This window comes from Arabidopsis thaliana (genome assembly GCF_000001735.4).
Source record: "Arabidopsis thaliana chromosome 1 sequence".
In the NCBI taxonomy this organism is placed as follows: domain Eukaryota; kingdom Viridiplantae; phylum Streptophyta; class Magnoliopsida; order Brassicales; family Brassicaceae; genus Arabidopsis; species Arabidopsis thaliana.
In genome coordinates, this window is record NC_003070.9 from 23,065,605 (window position 1) to 23,092,388 (window position 26,784).

Sequence of the window (26,784 nt, forward strand, 5' to 3'; positions counted from 1 at the left end):
GAGGTAACTTATGCTGTAATACGTAGAATTTTAGAGAATCTATCAGGTCTAGGGCAATCATTTATCACTTCTACGAAAGAAAAAGTTCTAAAACAAAAGGACTTGAAACTGTTACTTGCAAGTTTTATTTAGTCCAAGTCAGAGCATATAATCTGCATTTATTTTAAAAGTTGGTTTCTTCTTTTAGTTGTAATATTTAATTAAAAATAAGATTTAAATAATGTTATTCTACAGAAAAGCAAGTGGGGACAGTCCGAATGTCTTCTCTCTCTAAAGCCCTAATGACCCTACTCTCTCCCTCTTAAACAGTAGGGCTAATCTCTCTCTATACTCTTTTCTTTTATAGCTTATATAATTTAAAAAAAAGTTTTGTCTATTTTTTTCAGTACCTTGTTCTTTTGTTATCCCAGCGGGAATCTGATTCTCTCGCATATAGAAGACTCAATACCATGGAAATGAGCTGTTTATTAAGCAAACGACGAAACACAAAGTGAATATTTATCAAATTATACATATATACATATAATGGTGATGGATAACGGTACCGTCATATATTTGTATTGCTACATTCTATGAAAAACGTAGTACCGCAGTTTTGTATTCCTATTGTTCACAACTAATTTTTCTCGCTTAAAAGTTATAACCATTTCGACGCTCCTATTGAAACTAATAATGTTAATTCTTAAAACAATTTTTTGCATTAAATTAAACGGAGGCTAGAGAAATTGTAATAATTCTTCGTAAATTATCTATATTTTTGTTAATGTTTGATTTTAAAACCAAGTTTTCGACAGTTCCACGTCAATCTTCGAAAGGATTTCATTTATTAGTAGAGAAGTAAATGTTTTAGTGACCGATTGTGTTATCACGGGTATTTATGCATTAAACCCCAAATAAGTTAATTATTATCTCATGGGTAATACATTAAAGAACGTGTTGCATTATGTCATGCTCACTTTTCTTGACTGGTCTGAAAAGCTATTTTATTCCAAATCATCAAAAAAAAAGGTTAAGGATAAATTAATTATTGGTTTTAATCGAAGAGATTAGTTATTGACCAAAAAATAACTGGGAAGATCCTCAACTGGAACATTAATAGTAGCATTTAAAAACTGTATTGCAATTAAAATTTATACTATGACTATATCTGTTAATCATAATTTGTTAGTTGGTAAATTCATAGCTTAGATAAGAACATATACGCAGTTTAATAAAATTGCTAGATGTTATTAACAAAGTCTTAATACAAACTTTTACCAAATTATATTAGCCACTTTAATTGTTTTTGTAATATTAATATGTTTGGTTACTTATTTCTCAGTGACAGTAGCAAACTTTTGGGGACGACTGATAGGATCGGCTCCATTACATGAGTTGCTTTGATTTACATTAACTTATATAATTAAAAAAGAAAATTGAATACAACCTATACGTATAAATTTTATAATTAGAACCCATTACAAATACGCAAAAATATTTTAAATTGTTACTTTATAAATAAATCTCTGTAATGTATGCCAAAGCATGCTTCAGTCAGATTATTCTGATAAAAGACATGTATTTGTCTACATTAAATTGTGTCCGTTTACATATCACCTTGATATTCTTAATTTTTAAAGTAGTAATACAAATTAATAGCTAAATTTTTTAAGACTATATGCATAAAACAAAAGTCGAGATTATGCATATTTATGTACTTCTTGCACATCTTTAAAACAGACTATCATGAAGATGATGACACTAGTCCTGAACTGCTTAAAAATCTATTACTTTTGTTTTAATTTCATTTTACTTTCTAGGAAGTTGAATTTTTCTTCTCTTTAAGAAAAAATTGTTGAAGACAGCTAGGTTGGGTTATAATGGGTGCTTGATGTTTAGATACGTGACAAAATAAAAAGTTAGATACATGTCTCGGAGATTCTATATGCTTTGATGCTTTGTAATAATTCCAAACATTATTGGACTCTTGACCCTATAAATTTAAATTCTATATTGTTGTGTATCATATAACAGATGTTTAGTGGTAGTTCATATGTTTTAATGTGTTCACTATATTGATATAAATTATCAAATATATGCTTGTGAAAAAATAATATCAAAATATATATTAAGATAATTTGGGTAAGGTAAAATCTGTTAGTTTCTTATTTGGATGAAAATGGTTGTTTGAGAGAGTAAATATTTCTTTTATTTGAAAAGAAGATCTCCAATGGTGCAAAATTTTGAGAAGAAAACATCATGTTTAGAGAATATAGTAATAGTAATACCCTAATCGAGATCTAGTATTACTACGTCTAGCGATCACTGTCGTTAGCATTAAATATTGGACACTTATAACCTCTTAAAAACTGAGGTTCGGAACTAACTTGAAACCGCGTGTAAGAACTAGTGATCTTAATTGGCTTATCTCTAGTCGATTTCTAAGGCTCTTGCCTTGTCTCTAGTATTTTTGCTATTTCGGTCTGGTTGGTGATGTGTGATGGTGTTTGTATTTGTGTCTCTCGTTCGGGTGGTTTCTTGCTATCCTCCATGTTGGATTGTTACTGGTTTAACATCAGTATGAGTTCTTTCTGATCTTATTGGTGCTTCCGATGTTCACTGCTTCTTTGAGGAACCTTTGTAAGAGTTTCTGGTTCTTTTGCGCAATTTTAGTGTTTAAATTTTCATTTTCGATCTTTTTTTTAGATATTTGTCTTTTTGTTTTTATTGTTGGTCTAAATAGTTTTTCCGTTTGGTTGGAGCTTAGCTTCCCTCTTTTGGTCTTAGTTTCTGAAGACATTTTGTTGGTCTGCCGGCGTTTGTATTTCAAATGGTATTCTACCTTGAGTTCTTAATAAAATTCAGACGACAAAAAAAATGAACTAATCTGAAACAGTTTTAACAAATCTCAAATGAAATTTTAAAAAACCAATACATAAAATAAAACAGATATGTAAAAGTCCTAAACGAATGCATGGTTCTAATACGGTTCGTTATGTCTTTGCTAAACTAGTCACATATATAATTTCGTATTCGCCAAACACATATTCCAAATAATATATATGTATATTACCATACCGGCATACCCATACATGTCAATGACATGTCCATCTATGTAAACAATCACATATTTTTGTTAAATTGTAGGGTCATATCTTTAAGTTGTTTGACCTCACAACTAGAGCACATTAGGTATTTTATGCATGTTTGTATAAGAATTTAATCTCTCTAATTTACAGTTTTCACCTTTTTGTTGTTGCTGAAGAGCAAAAAAGAAAAGAAATATATACTACCAAATTTGTATCACATTGTTTTATTGAAATTTATGGTGGTGGAAAGTGAATGTAGTTTTCATGTAGGAATAAACTACAATCTCTTATGCATGTATTTTTCAATCGGTTTTGTCTTTCATAAAGAAACGTCGCAGTTGATGAAATTTTTTTTTATGGTATATATTTTGTTCCTAGTAATATCATGTACCATTATGTTTATCAATTTTTTTTTTTTTTAAATCAAACATGTATCATTGGCTCCGAAAAGGAACACCATGTATCATTACTCTTCAACAATGATACTTTTACTCGATATATATTTCGTGGACGTGGTCCAACCATGATTTGACACACTGAAACAATAACGGTGAATGTTAATATCATCTTCAAGAAGATGAATAATGAAGAATTGAAGATGGCGATGATATAGTGTACATAATTTTATATATCCATAATCCATTATGGTACCCTTCAAATCATAGTAGGGCCACGGGGTTCCCCCGTGAAAGGTATCACCGTACCCACAAATATCAATCTCAACATATAATGACAATATTTTTTGGCGTAATATGACACTTAAATTACATCTCATGTCAATGAATATTGGAAGTAGTTTTTTTTTTCTTTTTCAACAATGTATTGTTTATTTCTTTTCTTTTCCCTAAAGTAAATTATATTTAATATATACCTGTTAACGATATTAATTAGAATTCAAAAGAATCATTTTTGAAAAATATTATAAATGCATGATATAAAGGAGTTTGGTACAAATATTTCATTCAAATTATCTATTTTAACATTTGCATTATGAAAAACAAGCTATTGTATCATTATATTGTTTCATGCAAACCATTAAACTAATCACTCCTCAAATTTCTTTGTGAGTTAGTGAAATGAACTAATGTAACTAAGAGATATATTAACATTTGTTAAAAAGTCGAAAAATTACCTAATAACGTTGGAAGCTTCAACCTCTAGAAATTCCAAAATTTAGGAAGTCGAAGATTTGTAGGGTTAGGGATTAGCATGCTCTTAAAAACACACATCCACATGTTTACACAAAAACTCGTAGATACGTACGTAAGTATACATAAATATATGGATGTGTGAGAAATGTGAATCCATAGAACCAAAAGAAAAATAAAAACAGAGGGAAGAGAGAATAAAGGAGGAAAGGTGAGGTCGTGAGACGTCATTGAAGAGGGAGACAAACTACAATCTCTTACTCTCTCTCTCTCTCCCTTGCTTTACGTCACCTCTGTCTACTATTGAAAGATTTGTTATTTTGTTTGCCTTTTCCTATTTTTATATTTTGTATATTTAATAAAGCATGTATACCTATATTCCAATATTTTTAGTAATAGATAATTTAGCCTATTTTTCTTTCTTGCAGATCTGTGCTATATCTATAAAAATATACTTATATTCCAATATTCTTTTTTTCCAATATTCTTAATAATCAGATTTTAAACTTATGAATATTTGTCAATTTTTAAACATATTAAATTTTTTAAGTTAAAACAAAATATATAAATTGCCACAAGTTTTTTTTAATTACGAGATAAATTATAGTCTATAATTTTTTGCACTAGAATTTTGAAAATGCTATTTTAAATTTAGATACAAATAAAATTATCGTAACTTTAGAAAACAAATTGTATGAAATAAATTACAAGGGCCATGATATGATGATAATGGAATTTTAATTTGTCCAAACTTTTTGTTTAGTTATGGTCTATACAGTACTCCATACATTTTTGTTTTGTTATGGTCTATACATACTTACGTACGTCCATGTATAAAGTTTTGTTATGGAGTTTGAGCCAAAAAAAAATGTTTAGTGAAAAAATAAGAATGAGTAGAGAGACTTGTGTTCTCTCAAACCCAAGAAGGCAATAAGCAAAAAGAATCAAAACTAGTGATCGACCAAAAACAATTGACTAATATTAAGTCTTGTAACATCTGATCAAACTCTTAGGTTTGACTAGGATTCAAAAAGCAATTTGGTAAATTAAAAGGTGAATACCTGTTAATTATATATAGTGCACAAGCCACAACTTCATGTTAGGATATGATAGAAACGACATAAGACAAGAGATTGATTGGTAACTACAAACGTCAAATAGATATTCTCCTTGTTCCCCTCTTATACCAAACATTCAAACAATAATGGCTTACATTTGGACCACCCAACCTTACCTTCTTTCATTCCCCTCTTATGCTTTCAGTTTCAATGCTCAAATTACTTTCACTATAGCTCTCAATCTGATCGGTACTTGCTTATCGACAGGACTACAACTAAAGATGTTTTAAAAATAAAATAAAATTTGAGTTTATCCTTCAAAGCTCTATATAGCTATATTCGTTGTAGTTGTATATCGAACATACACTTTAGTAGAGTCCCACATAGGAAATTGACGAAATTCTTTGGGAATATAGAAGTGTGTAGCAATTCCTCCTCTTTTGAACTAACTTTTGGATGCGAGTTAGGTCCACAGTCCACACTAATAATTTATTTTCCAAATGTTCTTCGTACAAATCATTTTGAGTTATGCACTTTCATAATTTTCACAGTTTTAACTTTTTCAACTTGATTAGTAATTTATCTTCTATATCTCGTTATAAAACATAATTCTATATCTTAGCTTTCCAAACGAAAGCATAACAGTGGGAATATAAAGAAGAATGGATCACAATTCAATATTTGTGGCACAAGTGTAAGAAGAGCAGATTGTTAGAGAATAATACACACAAACTTCAGTACATCTGGTTTTAATTACATTTCTATAACCTAAATATGTTGTATCGGATCCGAAACTAGTAGGAAACTCTTTGGTCACCTAGTGACATTGGTTTTTAAAGTTTTTTTTGGTTTTGGTAAATTGTTAAGCTCATTAGTTTTGAAAGTTCTTACAACAGAAACCAATCACAAAGATGATTCAAAAAATCAAGTTCAAGAAGATGGTTGATAGAATTCCGCAAGTAGACAAGAATTGGCGTTGATAACAACTAAACTTGGCCTAATCTACCTTCTTGACTGTGTTCTTGAGCCCAAAAAAATAATTTTATCGGCCTGTACCTTGGACTTATGCCTTCAGCTTTAGGCCCAAATATTTATTCTTTTGTTAGTCTCAGTTTTTTTATTTGGTCACGAAATCTTGGTTAATCACAAGATCATATTTTAGAATTAATGTTTCAAAATGTATAGTATATAATTAAAACGCCTTCAATCATTGATTAATATAACAACATTTTTTTGAAGAAGCAACATTTGATAATTGATGTCTTCCCTAACGGACAAAATAATCTTATTAAGAACAAAAACAAACCAACCAATGGAAACATAATATAAAAATCGATGTACCAAAATAATATAAAATCATAACATTGAGAAATACGTGCGATTCCCTATAATACAAAACGTAAGTCAAACAAATACGTTACTATTGATATTGAGTGGTTCCCACTAATTATTCTCCTAATTTTGTCATTTTGTCCATTTTAATAGCATAATGTATTGTCACAAAAATGCAACATTTAATATTTATATCCAAATTTGTGATCTTCTCAAAGAACTCAAGATAAAAAAAAACAAGAGTTCTTGCTTAAGCATTTATTGATTGGAGCCATTAAAGCTTTTATATTTCTCGTGAATTTTTGAGCCAAAACGGTTATATATTTCTTGAGTTTTTCTTTTCTTGTAACGGGTCCGAGTCACGATGAGTCAACTCGGAGATTTGCTTAGAGAATCAGAAGATGGAACAAGAAGTGAGAGGACGATGATGATGAGTTTGCTCGAAGAAGATCAAATCAACGGTGGAGATAGAACGATGAGCAAATGGACTACGTTAAAGCAACGGCTGAGATTTGATTGGGTTGGTTGTTGTGGTAAGCCTCTTACTCTGCGTCTCAGACAAGCGGAGACACCAATCGTCGTCGATGATGATGACGACGAAGAAGAAAGTCAAAACCAGGTCGTTGACTTTTCGGATCCGGGTACGGGTACGGAGTTGGATTGTTTGACACGTGGCTCAACGAGGAACCTTGCAGAGGCTTTAGCGGAGGAGAGATTAGCGCACGTGACGGAGGAGGAGACAGCAGTTACTAAAGTACCGTTGATGAGGTTGCTTGCGGAATCGGACGGTTGTGATTCGACGACGACGTGGTTGGGTAATGATCCGCTGTGTTGTGTGTGTATGGGAAGAGAGAAAGGTGCGGCTTTTATTCCCTGTGGACATACGTATTGTAGAGTTTGTTCAAGAGAGATTTGGATGAATCGTGGGACGTGTCCTCTTTGTAACCGTTCGATCTTTGACGTTCTTGATCTTTACTGAAAAAAAATTCATAGATCGATCTGATCGACGGTGATGATATGTTAAATTTCTTTGTGCATATTTATATTAGTAATTACATGATTTGGTGATGAATCTTGTAGTAAAGATAAATAAATGGTGACTAATCAAAAAGGTACCACTAATTAACGTTGTGAACAAGTACTTATAGATCTTTAAAGAAAAATATTCTATATAATTTTATGATTAAATTTAGTAACTTTTCTCTTATTCACTTCAAAAACAATAATTCAAGTCATTATATATTTTCAACCGTTGTTACTTGTTTAGTAGAGTGTTTTTTTAATAGTAAACATAGTTAGACGTAGTCACGTAGAACTTGATCTCATCAACTTTGGACTTAATTTGTATAATTAATGTCTTAGTAGTGGTGATATATACCATTCTGGTTAGCCTCGGTTTCTGCTGCAGAAAGCTTGTATGGTGATGTAATTTGAGCTCGGCTGCAACGCTAAGGAAGATCGTCGATCGCCGGCACCGCTAGCTTTAAGGACCTTATTGCCACTAATTGCTTCACGTTGTTGAGCGTGGCACTTTGTATGCCTTTGTTGGGCTTTTTTCTTTCTAAAATTTACAAGTTGCAGAGATGCTTGTAGGCCTGTTTATGCACATCATCAGTTATTGGGCCTGATCGAAAATATGGACCACTAATGTCGAGGTTGTTTAATATATTATTTGTTCACGAATGATCTAATACATGATAGTCACTTGAGAAATCTTAGAAATTGACTATCAGAGTAATACACGACGAAACTTTTGAATGTTACATATACGATTTAATCGTGTGGTTGAAGTCAAACAAAATTATGAAATGGAAAATTCAAAATATTGTCAAATCTTGTGATGTTATCTCCGAGGCATACATGAGTTTGTGATGTCAACGTTACATGAAATTACACGCATATATGTAGAATCTAGGCTGTGTGAGATTATGAATAGATTTATGTGTTATTAGTGGGTTGGTAAGCTTAAATCACATCATGAAGCATTATCAATTATCTAGTTAAGTTTCAACAATATTCGAAAGGTCATGCATAAAATCATAAGACAATATATACTGATGGAAAATTCAAGTGTTGTCAATAACAGAATATAAACTAACTGATATATCTCTATCATTATGTATATAACAAACTCTGTCCAAAAAAAAAATGTATATAACAAACATTCCATTTTGAATTTATTCCCTTCTTGAGTTTAAAGAAGAAGAAAAAAACAAGAAGGTGTATATAACGCTAAAGAGTTTATTCTCCGTGTCAATGTTTTAAGAGAAAATATGCCTTTGAGACTATAACTTTTGGTGGTATCAAAATCAAATTCTATTATTAGTGTCAAGTTCAGACATTTCTATGTGCCATCATGACCGAGAGCTACTGGTGTTAAGTAAGTACCTTACGTAACCTATTTGCATTCAAATTCAATAAGTGGTGCAAATAAATTGACAAATCGTATGAAAGTGCAGCCATCAACATTGTTGACGATTCGGTTTGGTGTTATTTTTCGAATGTATTATAACTTTGTCATGCATTAGTTAATACCATTATACGTGAAAGTAAGTATAAATCATATCATCTCATATCTATCAAAAAAGAAGTTAAGAGAGAACATGTCTTGTTCAAAGAGTTTTAAGAAGATGTTTTGCCAATGTGTCGAGAGTGTTTTTATTGGTTATTTTGCTTAGTTTCAATGATATATATCCCCTTGTTTGTTTTATTTGCAAAAAAAAAAAAGAGGATGTTTTTTCCCACAACATATACGTCTTTTGGTATTTTGAAATTTTGTAAACTCTTTATTGCGTTTAGCATTCACAATTTTTATTTTTTTAATGTAAACTTGAAATGTTTTCTTTTTTCACAATTATATGATATTTTTTTAAAAAATAGTTGTTTTCTTGGGTCAAAATAATTATTATACATGTAAAAACGCAGAAGAAAAAAAGTCTTTTATAACTATGATCTCATATACTTTAGACTTTAGTATCTATACATGTAATAATTTTACAGAGTATTATAGTTTAAGCTTTGCATATTTCAATATATATATATATATATATATATATTTGTTTTTACCTCACAGAAAGTATGTTACATCATAAAAACCCCTTAATTTTTCTATTTATATCACCTATCACATAAATTATTTTGTCTTATGTATTTAATGAAAACTTACTTTTATACTTCTATTAACTCAAACCAAATTCTTTTTATTAAAAAAAAAGTAATAAGTCTATAGATATGTCAAAAGTGAGTGCTGTATTATTTGTGGCTATTGAGAGAAGATGTGTCATGGATGTGACCCAGGTTAGATACATATCTATGTATGAATGTAATGAATAGATGAGAACAAGGCATGTGCATCAAGTTCCAAAATAGAGTTGAGACAATGTCGTCCATGTTCATGAACCCATCTCTCATTTATGGTTAACCAATTGGTACAAACCTTAAATATGTCCCCTCTCATGGACCAAACACATTTAACGAAACACACTTTTCCTAAAATGGCAATCTACCTATCCCCATCCCATCATTTAGTTTATTAATTCCCACACTCTCGTGATTATAGATTCATCATGGCGACAAAGTTAAGTGGCTAATTAATTTGATTTAAATAAAGTTGTTTTTACACGTTGATGTGTTCCGAGTATTTAAACGAAAAGATGAAAATGTTTTATTTTTTCTAGAGATAAAACTATTACATGTTTTTGTTTATGATTAATAAATAAAAGTAGATCACAAAGACTTTTTCAAAAATTATGTATATACAACATGATGATAAAATTTAATTAGGGATAAGTTTGCTTCCCCTAATTTTTTTTTTTTTGATTATCATGTTGTCAAATGATATGATTATGTATTAATGCGCTATAACAACTTGATAATAAAAATATTAGTGCGATAAGGATCATAGGATGAGATCATAGAGATGAATGTTTAATTTAGTGGTAAAATTTAATTTTCGATCATCTTGTAAAAATTTAATTTCTTTTTTACATGCTGTTATAATGATCATGCTGTAAAAATCTACGACAAATCTTACGCTGGGCACAAATTAAAATGGGGATTGAAAATTAAGATTTATAATTAAAGTATTTTATGCATGTATTAATCGGTCCTATGATTTGTTCTACTTATCTATTTTGACTACGGAACTTCTTTTATTTTTCTTTTGAATGCGGAACTTGTTTATTATACAAGAAGAAAAGACAAAAAAAAGAAGGAGTTCTAAACTCCCAATTGATAGAAAAAAAAGTACATCAATTAAGTTATTAGTCGAACAAAAAAAGAAGATAACTGTGAGAAATATAAAGTGAGTTCTAAACTCCCACTTTGATCGTTGCTAATCCGCATTGATGAAAATAATATATAACCACTCACATTTAAAGGGTAGATCAAATAAGTAAGATCTACCCTTATTGAGCAACAAAATATGACTCCGAATTAACTAGCTAAAGGAAAAATTGGTAGACCTAAGATATGATTATTGAGCAAGAAATGAGACGGCACAATGTTTGCCATAACGAGGAAGTACACGAAACCGAATTATGGGTAAGATTCATAGAATTTAGTCCAAAACCCGGACTAATAATACCCAAAAATAATAATTTTATCTGATTATATTCAAATTAATACTATGCAGAACGATCCATATATATATACACGCAACTATTACTAGTTATACCTATAAGTGTTTATTAATATGTTTTCGACATCGTTTAAACATAGCAGTTAAGTGTTGTTTAGCGTATGTGGAGAAGCTCCATGGTCTATAGTTCTGCTAGTGTAATAGTATACCTTCTAGAGAGGATATGGTTAAAGTCACGAGTTCGAATCTCGAACATGGGGAGAAGACTAAATGCCCTACGCTAGAGTATATGATCTGGTCCGAACGGATTATGAGTATTTAATCTCTTGCTAATCCAAAAAAATAACATTATATAAACGATACTTCATTTTAATTTATTTATCTTTTGTTCAATACGATAAAATGGCCGCAATTTGCAAAGCTAAAAAGTTGATAGACAATTTCACATTTTGTCTCTGTCATCATTTATTCCAAGCATGCGCTGGTCCTTCATTTCCATTTCTATCATTTTCCATCTATTTATTTCGATTTGTTTAACGTTTTATAGTTATCATTATCATACAAAAGTTTGATATATGTCACACAAATAATTCAAAAGTTTGAATAAACCATTTTATGTTAGTTACTTTGGTGTTATCCTGAAATATACGCGGATCCCGCTCTCCTTTTTGGTTCACCAATCTTTGTTCAGCACTATATAAATACAAAACCAAGATCTAGCAAACAAAAGGCAAAAATTTGTATTTCGGTAACAATAAAATTTAGGCTATGTAATTTTAATAAATTTTCTAGGTAGACTAGATTCGAGATCATACCATTAACACTAAAACAACGCATGATTAATTAAGCAGCTTGGACAGAAAGCAAAAACTCTTATTTGCTCACTAGAAGTCAATAGTTTAATTGAAAAAGTATTATGGAATAATCTAATAGGTTACAGAATCTAGTGGTAATTCGAATAAATTACTAAAGAATAACCCCGGTTTAAGGGGATGTTGTAAGTTCAATTCATAATTTACACCAAAAGAAAGGAAAAAAAAAACTATGTTTCTTTCTCATTTTATTTCAAAGAAACAATAGAGAAGTAATCACATACACATGATTGAACCAATGTCGGTTAATTACGAAAACTTAAACTTTAAACCATAACAATATTGAAAGTTTTGTAAATTATGTAAAACACTACAATTAAAGTAAGCCTGGTTATGTTTTCTTTTGTGCACAAGTAAAGACCTATTATTAGTTGTTATTATATTGTAGATTCATGTACATATTGAACAAAAGACAATATTTTGAAGGGCGGCCATATATAACTCATTAGCAGTTAGCGTTACTATGTTCATTAATCGATTCTTCGAACCTTACATATGTAAGAACCATAATATAAAATCTCTGGTACTAAATGTTCCACAATAAGTCATTATTTAAATTATATATAAAGAAAAAGCAAACAAGGATTAACCATTTAATCTAATGCAGTGTTATAAAGAATATGAAGAATAAATTCTTGATCATAAAGAATGTATAACCTAATCAACATGATATTTCTATTTTGATAAACACACATACTAAATGATTCCTAAGAAACTTGTAACTAAAGTAAAATCATATATATGTACTATTCGGTATGATTAAAGTTGTTAAATCTTTTGCTAGATTACTTTTTTATTTAAAAAATAAAATAGATCAGTAATTATTTTTATAATATCCATCATTTGCTATAGAATCTGTAAATCACTTTGAATCGGTAAACTTTAATTGTAAAAAGCTGGAAATCACAAACTGTGATAATCTGTAAACTCTAAGATTGAAATCCGAAACTTTTTGTAAAAGCCGTCCAATCTTTTTTCCAACCCAAATTTTCTAACATAAAACTTTCTAGCAACCAAAATTCAAAATTAACTAACATGGGATTTTCTAATTGCATAGTAACCATTTGAAATGTTTAGTTGAGTAAATCTTCTTTTGTGTTAAAAAATATAGTAGTGTGGAGGACTTTCATCGATTAAAAACGTTAATAATTGTAATAGCATTCAAAGCACCAATAAGAATTATAAAATATTCACCCAACATAGAATGAAATATATGTATTGTAACTTTGCATCATATCTCTTTCATGTAAACCGAATATTTCGAAAAAGAAAAATTCCCATTATTCAATATTGCCCTCGTGATTTATAGATATACAAATAAACATATTTAACTTATATAAAAATGCTGAATCGTGACGTAAACGAATAAAAAATAAAAATCGAAAGCCATGAATGATGAAGTTCATGAACCTGATATATGTCCTCTTGTGATATAACCTAATTTGTATGATTTGATTTGTCGTACGCCATGCTTTCAACCACTCATAAGGATAACCAATTATAAGAATAACCAATTGACCAAAAACTTTGATTTCTCCAAGGGAATAAAGAAAGACATTTTGTAGATTACATTATATTTTATCCTCGATCTAGAAATAACGACTATATTTCTTATTTTTCCCAATCAAAAATTTCCTAATTTTCTATATTTGTTTCAATAACGTATCAAGGTAAAATCATTAATTAAAAAAAAATATGCTTCTCGTTTAACCAAAATACCATTCACATATACCCTTTAAAATTTTTAAATGATTAATTTCATGTAGAAATCATATAGACTGTAAATGGGTTCACGAAAAAAAAACTGGAAAACGATGAATATTGATAGAATGAATAAAAATGGTATTGATAGAATGAATAAAAATGAGAATGTAACAAAAAAGATACGTGAAATTTGCTAATCCCATGACACCGTGCTTGCACTCTTTTTAAGATCTAAAAACTTATATATTTCTTCTAACTAGTAGTAAAAAACTAACCCTTTTCTTAATACAACTTTTTTGCAATAATATATATCTTAACTGGTTTAAATCTTATGGTATAACAATTTGTCCCAAAAAAAAAAAAACTTATGGTATACAATTAAAAAACAGCTACTAATAGTCTAATACTTCTTGTTTTTTTCATCAGAAGCTACTAATACAAACCATTAAAGTTTTTTATTTATTTCTATCAATTATTTCTCGTGGTTTTTTGAATGGTCAAAGATCAAATTGTATTTAATAACGTCACAAAATAATCTGAGAAAAAACGAGAGAAATGGTTTGCGAAAGTTTCTATCAGACTAGAGCAAACTGAAAAGACAGAAAAACGAAAATAGGTTAGCAAGCAAATTGCCACTTAAAATATTTCATTAAATTAACAACTCAACAAGACCTTGTTCCGGCAAACACATACAGTGCGTCGGATTATAAAAACATAGTCGGCATTGGTAAAATACAAGTTAAATGCGTATTAAACATAAACACATAAGCTTTACTTTTAGTTTTATTGTAGTGAAGCAATAGTTTTGTTAAAACATTTTTCCAGGAAAATAAATCAAGAATGATGCGGCAATGCAAATCATCTATCTAGCATCAACACCTTTTTGACTTTTGGATTCATTTCTAAATTAACTAGTATAATTTATAATTTAGGATGATTTGTTTTATATTGAATTAAAATGGATACAGAATCTATGATCGAGTAGATTACAAAAAATGATTAAAAAAAGAAGAAGAATTAAGTTGAACAAAAAAAATTGAACCAAACTCGCATGAAATAGTGAATATACAGGGTATGATGGGAACCAAATATATATTTAAATTTTAAACTTACATCTATCTTAATTTTTGCTTCCCATGTTATCTTTTGGTACTCATATCATAGTTCATAGATTATGTGCGTACACACTACACATATGATTATGATTTATGAATACTGCATTAAACTGTTTCAAATGCACACTTTAATTTCTCTTTTTCTCCAACCAAACTTTAATCTAGATCTAAACATTATATATTCATAATCATGTGTACCCATTAGACAATTATTGGAAAATAAAAAATTATATCACGCGCATGAATGGAGTCTAAGATCGCCCAAGAGAAAAGTAGGTAGCAGCCACGACCGAAGTCTTTGTTCTCACTTTGGTTAACGTTTTTAAGACGATAGGGAGAGTGAGAAAGAGACATTGTGTTATTCAACAGTTTATTATGTAATATAAGCTTAATTGCAACTAGTAACTAACTAATAACATTTTACATTGTGTATACGTAACGACGGCTTATGGTTGTGATATTGTTTTGGATGAATTATTGAGTTAGAAAACAGGTTTTTTAATAAAGTGAAAAGAAAGAAGTAATATTTTATGGTTTTATACCATAATGCACTCTTTAAGTTGAGTAGGAATATTCGATAAATTTAATTCCAATATATAATTATTTGACTTGTATTCTTTAATTATGAAACATCAGATCAACGTAGAAAGTGTGAAGGAATTTTAAGATGAATTGATATATTAAAAGGTGGCGAATATTATCAAACAAGCCACCCTGTAAATTTGGTAGTTTATATCCCATATGCTTTCTATTTTTCTGAAACACTGATACATAATATCTCCTAAAAACAAATATATTAGAGAATTTTTTTGATAAAGGTTTCTTAGTTCTTACATCAATTCGAAAGATGATATACATGCTATCAATATCACCATGAATTATCCTTGATACTAGAAAATTGATGGCACACTTGATATAAGAACTTGTATTTTCAATATACATTTATTCTATACAAAAAAAAAAAAAAAATCCTAGAACAAGTGGGTAGAGAATCTCTAACAAGTAAGTTTCAATAAATATACAAGACAAAATAAATTATGTGATAAATGATAAAAAGAGACAAATTAAGCGAGTTTTATGGATCAACAGATGATTTGTCTGATAAAAATAAAATCTTTATACTGGAAATAATTCGGACGGTGTGCAAAGCCAAATCTAAAATACAAAAGAAGTAAAGTGTTACACATTTGAAAAGAATCCTAGAATGTTACATTATTGCAATTTTAAAAATTCCTTATAAAAAGGATATCAAGTAATTTTCGAAATCAGTATCCTGAAAATGGAAAATGTAAGTGATAGAACTAGTCTCCTTTTTAGGAAGGGTCTCTTCTCAAATTTGGTTATATGATTCAAACGATGGGCTCAACTAGTAAACTTTGTCATTCAGAGTTGTTTCGAAATACTTGAAATCTCTCATTATTGTTCTCTTTTTTCGTAAATTTTTCAAACTATTTCGAATAAAATAACCCCAAAAGGGAAGAGAAAAGAAACCAATTGAAGTGTATAAATAGAGACCCAAAAGGAAAATGCCAAATGAATCAATCTCTTAAAGAAAGGAGATGGTAGGGGTCCATCTATGATGTGCTCACATACATGCTCCACGAACTCTTGTTTCTTTTACTTTAACTTCTTCTTTTTTAACAATTTGAATGAAACATATTTATACATCTTATCTATGACTATGACTCGCACATATTTTCTCAGAATTTTATTTATTTTATTGAAAGCCAATCTCTCTCATTTGCGCCTATAAATAGCAACCCTCTCTCATTCTACAAGTCTCACATCAAAGCAATTAACAAATACACAACTTGTAACTTCAAATAGATTACTTTCAAAGAAGAGAGAGAGAAAGAAAGATGGAGAAGAACATGAAGTTTCCAGTAGTAGACTTGTCCAAGCTCAATGGGGAAGAGAGAGACCAAACCATGGCTCTAATCAATGAAGCTTGTGAGAATTGGGGCTTCTTTGAGGTACATACACAATATCTAACATATTATTGTTTGAAAAGATTTGACTATAGCTAGCTCTTAGTGGTAAGGTTGATCTTTTGTTAATTTCATTTTTCAGATAGTGAACCATGGATTACCACATGACTTAATGGACAAGATCGAGAAGATGACAAAGGACCATTACAAGACATGCCAAGAACAAAAGTTCAATGACATGCTCAAGTCCAAAGGTTTGGATAATCTTGAGACAGAAGTCGAAGATGTCGATTGGGAAAGCACTTTCTACGTTCGTCACCTCCCTCAATCCAATCTCAATGACATTTCAGATGTGTCTGATGAATACAGGTACATAATGTTTTTAGAAAAATACTATTTTAGATCGAATGTTATATTCATTTAGTGATAAATAATATTTATTTTCTTCTATGAAAAAAATTAGTCACCACACAAAAACTCCCCCTTAATCATAACATCTCTTAGGATACATGAATACCAATAAGGCCAGTTAATTATCACTTATTTGTAGGACCGAATTTAATTCTATTTTTCTTAAATAAATCTCAAATTGACTGTAAAAAAATTTCAGTTGTACACTCTACCTCTTTTACCTTTAATTATAAATATTTTCTTACTTTTTACTTTTTCTCACATGCATGAGTTTAAGAATTTCTGACTTTTTGTGATATTTATTGGTAAATATTTTATTGTTAAAACCCATTTAAAAATTATTATTTTACTTAAAAGTAACTTGAAACTTGCATAGTGAAGCATAATCATTTTCTTTTTTGGGAAATATTATGTAATATATTCTGATTTGGCAGGACGGCCATGAAAGACTTTGGTAAGAGACTGGAGAATCTTGCTGAGGATTTGTTGGATCTACTGTGTGAGAATCTAGGGTTAGAGAAAGGGTATTTGAAGAAAGTGTTTCATGGAACAAAAGGCCCAACCTTTGGGACAAAGGTGAGCAATTATCCACCATGTCCTAAACCAGAGATGATCAAAGGTCTTAGGGCCCACACTGATGCAGGAGGCATCATCTTGTTGTTTCAAGACGACAAGGTCAGTGGTCTCCAGCTTCTTAAAGATGGTGACTGGATTGATGTTCCTCCTCTCAACCACTCTATTGTCATCAATCTTGGTGACCAACTTGAGGTATGTCATGTTCACACCACATTTTCAAAATATCTTTTTGCTAACAAAACCAATGTGTTATGGTTTAGTCTCGGTTTGATGGAACTATAGGAAACGGTTAGTAAATGTTATAACCGAGTTAAACCGGAAGAACGACATGCAATCTTAATTGAGTATGATTCGGTACAGCTAAACCGATCTGAATTGTCTGTAGGTGATAACCAACGGGAAGTATAAGAGTGTGCTGCACCGTGTGGTGACTCAACAAGAAGGAAACAGGATGTCGGTTGCATCGTTTTACAACCCGGGAAGCGATGCGGAGATCTCACCAGCTACTTCGCTTGTCGAGAAAGATTCCGAGTACCCGAGTTTCGTCTTTGATGACTACATGAAGCTTTATGCAGGGGTCAAGTTTCAGCCCAAGGAGCCACGGTTCGCAGCAATGAAGAATGCTTCTGCAGTTACAGAACTGAATCCTACAGCAGCCGTAGAGACTTTCTAAAAATGGATTTGAGATTCAAGTGAAGCAGAGAAAGAAAGATGAGTTTGTGTTGTGTGTTATGGCAATAAGTTAAAACTTGTATTAGTGTTGATTAATTGTTGGTCAATTGGTGTGTTTTAAAGTGTGGGGTGTTTATGTTTATGGAAGATGATAATAATTATAAAAATCTAAATTCTAAGAGTTCTAACGTGGTCATCACCAAATCAAGTCAAAACACTCTGTTTCAGAACTTAACACAAATGAAGCTAAAGTAGCTTTTATCATTAAAGAAGAAGAAGGAAGTTCAGAAGAATCAATCACTAATGCAAAAACAACACAAATACTTAAAAGGTTGAAACTTAAACAGAGTTTACAAATTTATCTAACAAATGCCCTGGAAAATTTATCACCTTTGAGGTGAAGAAGATAAACTTAAAAAAAACATCTGAGAATCATCAAATCAAGCAAGATTCAGTAGTCTACATCTTCAGGGTTATTTTCCAGTCACACAACCATTCATTAAGCGAGAATCGGTTTTTGTTTCATAGCTTTTGATATCGTAATTCTTGTTCGGATAAAGGGTTTCAAGGCGCAGGTACCTTTTTCTCATCTCCTTCGGTAGCAGCGGCTTCATTGGAACAATGGTTCTTGACAACTGTTGCTATGTCAGCTTCAGAAGCACCTGCAAGTTTGAATCTTTCAACAGCTGAATCAAGATTCTTATTCCAACCATCCTTCCCGATTTTGCATTCAACTTGCGATCTTTCGAACAGCATGTTTCCCCAAAACAGATGGATCTGTGATCTCATTGCAGTCGCTTGTTCTGCTGCTTCCTCAGCTGTGATTGTCTCTGAAACCTCTTCATTCCCATCTCCTCCTTGCTTCTTTCTCCTCTTTGAAACTTCCTCTTTCTTGTTCGAGTTCGGGTTTTTTAAATCATCCATCCTCTGCTCTTCAAGCTTCTCCCACATCTCTGTAGCATCTTTCATCTTCGCCTCTGCACTGTCAAAGAGATTTAGGGTTTCCGACGGATCCCAACCTGAGATATCGATCTTCTGAGCTAGCAAGTAAGACCAGTGTAGCTTCGCCATTTCAAATTGCTGCTGTCCTAACGCAAGCAAACCTTCGTAAAAATCTGGTTTGATCGAGAGAGCCTGTTCATATTTCTCCTTTGCCAATGTGTATCTCTCTTTCACCCACTCGTAAGCGGTTTGAAGTTGTGCAGCAACCACTTCTTTTCCCGCAGATTCGTCTAAAGGAATCCTCTTTCTAGCGGCACACATGTGAACATTTCCCCAGTTAAAGAAAGCTAAAGCAGCGACTTCTTGGAATTTCGCAGAAGCTTTATCGAATAGTGGTTGAGCTTTCTCGCTTGTCACAGTTTCTTCAAGCGCCTCTGAGCAAAGCTCCATTCCCAACTCATGTAAATCAATATGAGCATCAGGGTCAATACCGACATGAGTACGGAACAGATGAGCAAAATCAAACAACCAGTCGTCCATCTCCAATTCCTTGGTCTCAGGATCTTCAGAAGAACTTGCTTTCTCCTTTTCAACTTCCTTATCTGTCTTCTCAGTGTTGATCTCTGTTTCCGATAGTGATTCTGTAGGAGATGATATGACTTCTTCTATAACAGGCTTCTCTTCCACTTCCTCCTCTTCTTCCTCGAGCAACATCGGCTCTTGCTCAGGACTCACATCAACAACATGCAATCTCAACATCCCAACAGAATCAGACTTATCAGTATCAGGCTCTTTCGTCAAAATACAATCAGCAGCAGATTCCGCCAATTTCAGCTCTGCAGTAGAAGTTATAGTCACCAAATCTCCGTCATTGTCCTTGTACTTAATCAAAACCGCCTTTGAAGACGGGAAACGACTGCTCACAATCTCTCTCAATTCCTTAAACCTACAGTTCACAGGCATCTGACCCAACCTTATGTCATGGTCATAAACAAACTTCAACGGCCTCCACCGAATCCTCTTCTCTTGAACCTTCCCAACAACCGCCACAGAAGAAGAACCCAACTCCTCAACCTTCGACCCTTTTGGCGAATGACTAACCGGCTTCAACACAACTCTCGACGCCTGTCCCTTACTCACCGAACCACCATTTTCAGTCACAGGATTCACCACCTGTGGCCTCTCAACCTTACCATTACTAGCATTAGGCAACGAAACAGACCCAACAGGCGAAGTAACTCCCTTTTTATGAACATTACGAGAAGGCAAACAAGGACCAAGTCCAGCAATAGGACCGCCTAAAGCAGCCGAAGCACCAAGAGCTGCAGGTGAAGGACGGCTCTGCAAATCTTGGTGAGGACCCAAAGCAGTTTTTAACCGCTTCGAAATCTCACCAGCATCCTTATGATTAGGATCAGAACCCAACAAAACATTAACATCCTGAACAGCTAAATCAAACTTGCCAACAGCTTCAAAAGCTCTAGCTCTTCTAAGCAAAGCACGAGTAAAACCAGGCTGAGATTTAAGAGCCATTGAACATTCAGAAATCACAGATTCATAATCAATTGGTTTCATCTGCATCAAACAAGCAGCTCTATTGCTATGAAACACAGCTCTATCTGGATGACTCTTAGGAATAAGCTTAATACCATTCTCGTATTGTTCAAGAGCACCAACGTAATCTCTTGCTTGAAACTTTTTATTACCTTCTTCCTTAAGCTCATGTGCACGTTTCAAGAATATCGAAGCATCGAAATCAACACCACCATTAACAATCGTTGACGGTTTGGATAATCCTGAAGTTTCAGATGAATTGACTTGACTCGAATTCGAATTCGAACCACCACTCTTCTTCTTCCTTCCTCCAGATTTCCCCATTTTCAATCTCCTCTATCCCAAAAAAAGCTTCAAAATATTCAAAATCTAAGCGCAAATTCCGATGAATAGATGGAGAAAGGGAGATACCCAGATGCTTAAAGATCGAAATGAAGGGAAATTAGTCGGAGAAATGAAGAGAAAATGGTCAAATTCAGATAAAGTTGAATACTTTAAGGGAAGAAGAAGGTGCTAGAAGAAGATGAGCCTGACGGGGTTTTGAAAAACTAGAAACCCTAGCTCAAAGGGGAATCATCAACTTGTTGTCTCTCCACTATTTTACCAAGTCGTGAGATAAATTTTGGGCCGAAGATGGAAGATAATGGGCCTAGAGATTTTCAGCCCAATGGCTGAAAACATTTTATGCATGAATGGATTTGTAACTAGTATCGGAAACCATCCAAACATGTGATGTTGTAGACTAGATCATCTATAAAATTGTATGGTCTAAACTATACAAGCTATGTAAATGGTGTCTGTTTCTAATACTATGTAAACTAGTTAACAAGATTTCGTTAAAATAAACTATAATAACCAATGAATCAAATCGGTAATTGGAACTAATTGAGTGTCCAACGCTCACAAAGCCAACCCCTAAATCTCATAAACCTACAAAAGGACAAAATGTATTAGAAGATTGTGAATCGCAATTTTGACAAAAAAAAAAGAGTGAGAAAAGAAGAAGTATAGTTATCTTTCTAAGTCTAGTTAAATGATCTACTTGTTGGAACTTCAATTCTAAACCAATGACTTCTGGTGAAGTTCATTACCAAAATGATCGGATCTTGAAGTCATTAGATTCTCTGCAATGAACATTATAAACTAATGTAACTACATGTAAAAATTGAAGTCATATTACATAAGAAATTGAGGTCTTAGTTTGAAAGCTTATAATAGCAATGAACAAATATAAACATTTATTTCACATTGGAAAATGAAATATTTTCCTCTATATATATTATACACTTACTACAAGTTTCACTAGCTTTGTGAAGAGGACATTATGGTATAAGTGATGAATAGACATGCAAAACAAACATCGGGTTTTGGTGAATGTGCCCACAAAAGATTTATGAAACATTTGTTTTTTGAATTTAATGCTAAATTATATTCAAAATAAAAAAAAACGTTTTTTACACAAAACTGGAAACTGATTGAAACTTTTTATGAAAAAAAAACTTCTCTTCTCTAAGCTCTCGATGCAAACCAAACTCTCATTTCATCCTTATACTTCAAAACACCACAACCACTCATCGTACTTAAACGATTTCTGACGTTTTTGTCTATCATTTTTATAAGTCTCTCCGGCAGGGATGGGCTCTTCCCGTGTCTTCTTTGGTTCCTTTCATTCCAAATTGAGTGTATGAAACATTCGTCACATATTTTTGGTCCAAGATCAAACTGTTTTCTCTTCGGATTTTTATTCAACATTTGTCACATATTTTTGGTCCAAGATCAAACAGTTTTCTCTAACGGAACAAGATTCTACAGCTTCTCAGCTTCCACGTGGTCCCGATCATGGATTGCCACGTGTACGATTCCACTTGGTAAACATGATTTTTTTTTGGAAAGACAAGTTGTATCTGTAAGATTAAATAATTCAGTACGAAAAGGCATCGAATCCTCACTCACGGATTGTTCACAAATGTTGTCTCCAAGTAGTGTAAAATATTTCGCTTTTTACACATTGCCAAAGATCATCTCCATCCATTAACGTTACGTTTATCTCCGAATATACTTTATGAAACAGTTTGTTAATTAATTAAGTTCTAGATATCAGGTAGAAAGAGAGTTTATGACACTTTCTGTCATTTTTAGTCATATTTTAAGGGAAGGTTTTTGCAGAGACTAGAAAACTGCAAATCATATAGTGTTTCTAACTTTGATATATTGAAGATTTTTTTTTGTTGATATATTGAAATTTTGATGTAATATTAACATGTCTTATTTATGTTTCTTTATCTCATTCGGATGTATATATTTTTTATGCCACAAGGTTTTCTGTGACCTAATATCTTATATGATCAAATCAATAGTTTCTATATCCAAATATAACATGATCTAATGGTACACCAATAAAAATGCTCCAACGATGATCGTGAAAACCAATAAGAATGTGATCTGAATTTGGTTTATTATTACGGTGTAATTTTGTTATTTTACTAGCCAGTGTTGTATATGGATGAATCAAAGTGTAATTTTTTGTGTAACTAATTATTCGTCGATCGCGACAATTCCCTTTTAAGATAGGATAGTTTATTGATATATAAAATAATCCTAATACTAAAATAGAAAAAGACGGTCAGATAACAAATATTTTCGCAGTCGCGTCTAATGGTTTTTACGAAGTTGAATACAGTGTGATCTTTGGATTATTTTTGAAGTCAATCTTCATCTATAATTTTTTTTTAAATAATATTAGGATAATAATAGGTTGAAGAGAAATAATTATATCCATAATTTTCTGTAAATAAATACAGCTTTACTTTATATTTATTATCATCATCGAACCAATGATATGAAGCAATTTTAGTCGGTAACTTGGCGAGTCGTTAATTCAGTTCGAATTATAAAAAGACTTCTAAACACGAACCGAACACGATTTGATTTGTTCTCAAGAGAAAATATATAAATAGATTTATAACTCTTTACTTCTCAAAAGGCTAACTTTTGAACCAAGCAATCACGAGAAACCTTTGAAAATCTCTTACTTTGGATCCGTTCCCTTATTCACTTGGTTTCTTCTTTAACTTCCAAAACTCAACTTGTAACCAAAACTTTCTGGTGCTTTTCTTTCTTCTCGTGTCCTTTATTTCCCCGGAAAATTTAAGCTCCTCTTCGTTAGTTTCCCCGGAAAGTTTCATCATTGTTATACACTAGGAAAAAAGAAGAAGATGAAACCCATTTGTTTCCTTCTCTGTTTCTGCTTCCTTCCTGTGAAAGTCTCTTCCTTTTGACACAAGTCTCTTCTGTTTCAAATTTTCTCTGTTGGCTTATTTCTTCTTTTCCCTGATTCTGTTTTGTTTTCCCTAGAAAATTAATGAAACGACGGTTAGATTCTCGGGAGATCCTATCGAACCCATGTTTTTGAATCAGTTCATGCACTTCCTGAAATCTATTCATACTTTCAGAAGGAAAAACCTAGTTTAACATATCTTTAACCCTAATTTCTCTGCTTTCAAACCCTACCTTGTGAACCAAGCAAAACTCTCCTTTGATCAATATGTCTGGTTTATGTTTCAATCCGTTTCGTCTACGTTGGTCTCTAAGATCCAAATTACCTTTAGAGCCGTCCCTCCCGAATTTACCCTGTAACCCATCTTCCTCCAAAACCAACCGGTATGCAGAAGCAGAGACGATGGAGAAGAAGAGATTTGACAGTATGGAATCTTGGTCGATGATCCTCGAGTCCGAGAACGTGGAGACATGGGAAGCTTCTAAAGGCGAAAGAGAGGAATGGACCGCAGATCTTTCGCAGCTATTTATCGGAAACAAATTTGCTTCCGGAGCACACTCTAGAATATACAGAGGGATCTACAAACAAAGAGCCGTTGCCGTGAAGATGGTGAGGATCCCAACACACAAGGAAGAGACAAGGGCTAAGCTTGAACAACAGTTTAAGTCCGAGGTTGCTCTGCTTTCTCGTCTCTTTCACCCTAACATCGTTCAGGTCTGTATTGTTTATCTTCTTATCAAAACATGTAGCTTTCATTATCAAGAAGTAATATCATTGAGGGAGAAAAAAAACAGAGCAAAGATCATTGGCTTTAGAAAATATGTGTCTCTACAAGGTTTAAAATTCTTGCTAATTTCATCTTTTATTTTGATATATAGTTCATTGCGGCGTGCAAGAAACCGCCGGTGTACTGCATTATAACAGAGTACATGTCACAAGGAAACCTCCGAATGTACCTAAACAAGAAAGAGCCTTACTCGCTTTCGATCGAGACCGTACTAAGGCTGGCTCTAGACATCTCAAGAGGAATGGAGTATCTTCACTCGCAAGGTGTTATCCACAGAGACCTAAAGTCCAACAATTTGCTTTTGAACGACGAGATGAGAGTTAAAGTTGCAGACTTTGGGACATCTTGTCTTGAGACGCAATGCAGAGAGGCCAAGGGTAACATGGGAACTTATAGATGGATGGCTCCAGAGATGATCAAGGAGAAGCCTTATACCAGAAAAGTCGATGTTTATAGCTTTGGCATCGTTCTATGGGAACTCACCACCGCGTTGCTTCCGTTCCAAGGCATGACTCCTGTGCAAGCCGCATTCGCAGTCGCTGAAAAGGTCAGTCTCCATTCATCTTATTTACCAGATTGTTGTTTTTCTTGGGATACAAGTTATTGATTTTTTTGGTTTCTTTGATGAGCAGAACGAAAGACCACCATTGCCGGCGAGCTGTCAACCAGCGCTAGCTCATCTAATCAAGAGGTGTTGGTCAGAGAATCCGTCGAAGCGGCCAGACTTCTCAAACATAGTGGCGGTGCTAGAGAAGTACGACGAGTGTGTCAAAGAAGGACTGCCTTTGACGTCACACGCAAGCCTAACGAAGACAAAGAAAGCTATTCTTGATCACCTTAAAGGCTGTGTCACATCCATTAGCTCACCATTTTCTTCCTCCTCTGTTCCTGTAAATGCCTAGTAGTAGATAAAAGTTATTTGAAGTACCTGTAACCTGGTCTCATTCCAAAGTTTACAATTCTTCTTTTTCTTTCACTAGTTATTTGATTGTATATTTGCATCTACGTGATGTTATGATTTGATATACACGAACTTAGGCTAACTAATTTGTATGATATATAATGATACTTATTGATCACTGGTCTCTCGTTTAAAAGGGAATGAGCTCAAAAAGAATACGTAAGTGTCTAATTATCTAAATGTGTCGAAAGTGGATAACTTGAACTCACAAGAAGTGACTTCTTAGTTATATTGACTCATTGTTTTTAACTTTTTTTTTCTCAAGGAATTAAAATCATAGGCTATTACAATGTAAAGGCAGACTTTTTCAGTTTATAATGATATTAACATTCATAACTAGAAAAAAAAATGATTTACATTGGAAAACGGAGACCATCTACATTTATAATAATATCATTATTTCTTTTCCAAATGTAATTCCATTTTAACTAATCTTAAATAAAAATTAAACAATAAATTTCGGTCGCCGACGTTTCAGTTTTCTAGGCTCGATTTTTTCTGAACATTGACGCATGGGGAAATATTCCCCATTATCAATTTTGGACACGTTTCCACCATGCTGTGGCCATTCCTTTCTTATATATTGTAGATTCTTCTAAGTCTTTGCACCCAAAACGTGTCATAATTCATAACTACAGATGACAGAAAAATCCATTGAAGAGGCTAGGTTGGCTTGTATTCGATCTACAGTATTGTTGCAAGATTGGATAACATTCAAAGCATTGGCTTTGGAAGGAATAAGCTGGTAATTTAATTCCTCTATCCGCTATTTTGTACAGAATATATATAGATATATACAC

General features: G+C 32.4%; 4 protein-coding genes and 2 long non-coding RNA genes across 6 annotated transcripts; 5 read left to right on the plus strand and 1 right to left on the minus strand.

Annotated features, from left to right (window-relative positions):
- The first annotated feature begins 2,442 nt into the window (after positions 1-2,442).
- AT1G08517 lies at positions 2,443-2,750 on the plus strand. The gene has a single exon (NR_139445.1). It is a non-coding gene; the product is annotated as an other RNA (long non-coding RNA).
- Positions 2,751-6,617: 3,867 nt separating this feature from the next.
- Positions 6,618-7,941, plus strand: AT1G62370 (RING/U-box superfamily protein). The gene has a single exon (NM_104917.2). The coding sequence runs from the start codon at positions 6,971-6,973 to the stop codon at positions 7,583-7,585; it is 615 nt and encodes a 204-aa protein (NP_176427.1). The 5' UTR covers positions 6,618-6,970; the 3' UTR covers positions 7,586-7,941.
- A 3,650-nt stretch (positions 7,942-11,591) lies between these two features.
- On the plus strand, positions 11,592-11,997 carry AT1G08523. The gene has a single exon (NR_139446.1). It is a non-coding gene; the product is annotated as an other RNA (long non-coding RNA).
- A 4,434-nt stretch (positions 11,998-16,431) lies between these two features.
- ACO2 (ACC oxidase 2) lies at positions 16,432-18,649 on the plus strand. Its single transcript, NM_104918.5, has 4 exons — positions 16,432-16,849; positions 16,947-17,173; positions 17,650-17,983; positions 18,177-18,649. The coding sequence occupies exons 1-4, from the start codon at positions 16,736-16,738 to the stop codon at positions 18,462-18,464; spliced, it is 963 nt and encodes a 320-aa protein (NP_176428.1). The 5' UTR covers positions 16,432-16,735; the 3' UTR covers positions 18,465-18,649.
- Positions 18,650-18,688: 39 nt separating this feature from the next.
- On the minus strand, positions 18,689-21,537 carry Phox2 (Octicosapeptide/Phox/Bem1p (PB1) domain-containing protein / tetratricopeptide repeat (TPR)-containing protein). The gene has a single exon (NM_104919.4). The coding sequence runs from the start codon at positions 21,281-21,283 to the stop codon at positions 19,028-19,030; it is 2,256 nt and encodes a 751-aa protein (NP_564794.1). The 5' UTR covers positions 21,284-21,537; the 3' UTR covers positions 18,689-19,027.
- A 2,468-nt stretch (positions 21,538-24,005) lies between these two features.
- HT1 (Protein kinase superfamily protein) lies at positions 24,006-26,128 on the plus strand. Its single transcript, NM_104920.3, has 3 exons — positions 24,006-24,950; positions 25,115-25,570; positions 25,656-26,128. Exons 1-3 carry the CDS (start codon positions 24,504-24,506, stop codon positions 25,923-25,925), a joined length of 1,173 nt encoding a protein of 390 aa, NP_176430.2. The 5' UTR covers positions 24,006-24,503; the 3' UTR covers positions 25,926-26,128.
- The last annotated feature ends 656 nt before the right edge of the window (positions 26,129-26,784 follow it).

Bases quoted from the DNA above. Each gene is read 5' to 3' on its own strand.
- AT1G62370 (NM_104917.2), top strand. From the start codon at position 6,971: ATGAGTCAACTCGGAGATTTGCTTAGAGAATCAGAAGATGGAACAAGA.
- ACO2 (NM_104918.5), top strand. From the start codon at position 16,736: ATGGAGAAGAACATGAAGTTTCCAGTAGTAGACTTGTCCAAGCTCAAT. The intron at 16,850-16,946 runs GTACATACACAA...TTCATTTTTCAG, and splicing joins AGAATTGGGGCTTCTTTGAG to ATAGTGAACCATGGATTACC. The intron at 17,174-17,649 runs GTACATAATGTT...CTGATTTGGCAG, and splicing joins GATGTGTCTGATGAATACAG to GACGGCCATGAAAGACTTTG.
- Phox2 (NM_104919.4), bottom strand. From the start codon at position 21,283: ATGGGGAAATCTGGAGGAAGGAAGAAGAAGAGTGGTGGTTCGAATTCG.
- HT1 (NM_104920.3), top strand. From the start codon at position 24,504: ATGTCTGGTTTATGTTTCAATCCGTTTCGTCTACGTTGGTCTCTAAGA. The intron at 24,951-25,114 runs GTCTGTATTGTT...TTTGATATATAG, and splicing joins TTCACCCTAACATCGTTCAG to TTCATTGCGGCGTGCAAGAA. The intron at 25,571-25,655 runs GTCAGTCTCCAT...TTTGATGAGCAG, and splicing joins CATTCGCAGTCGCTGAAAAG to AACGAAAGACCACCATTGCC.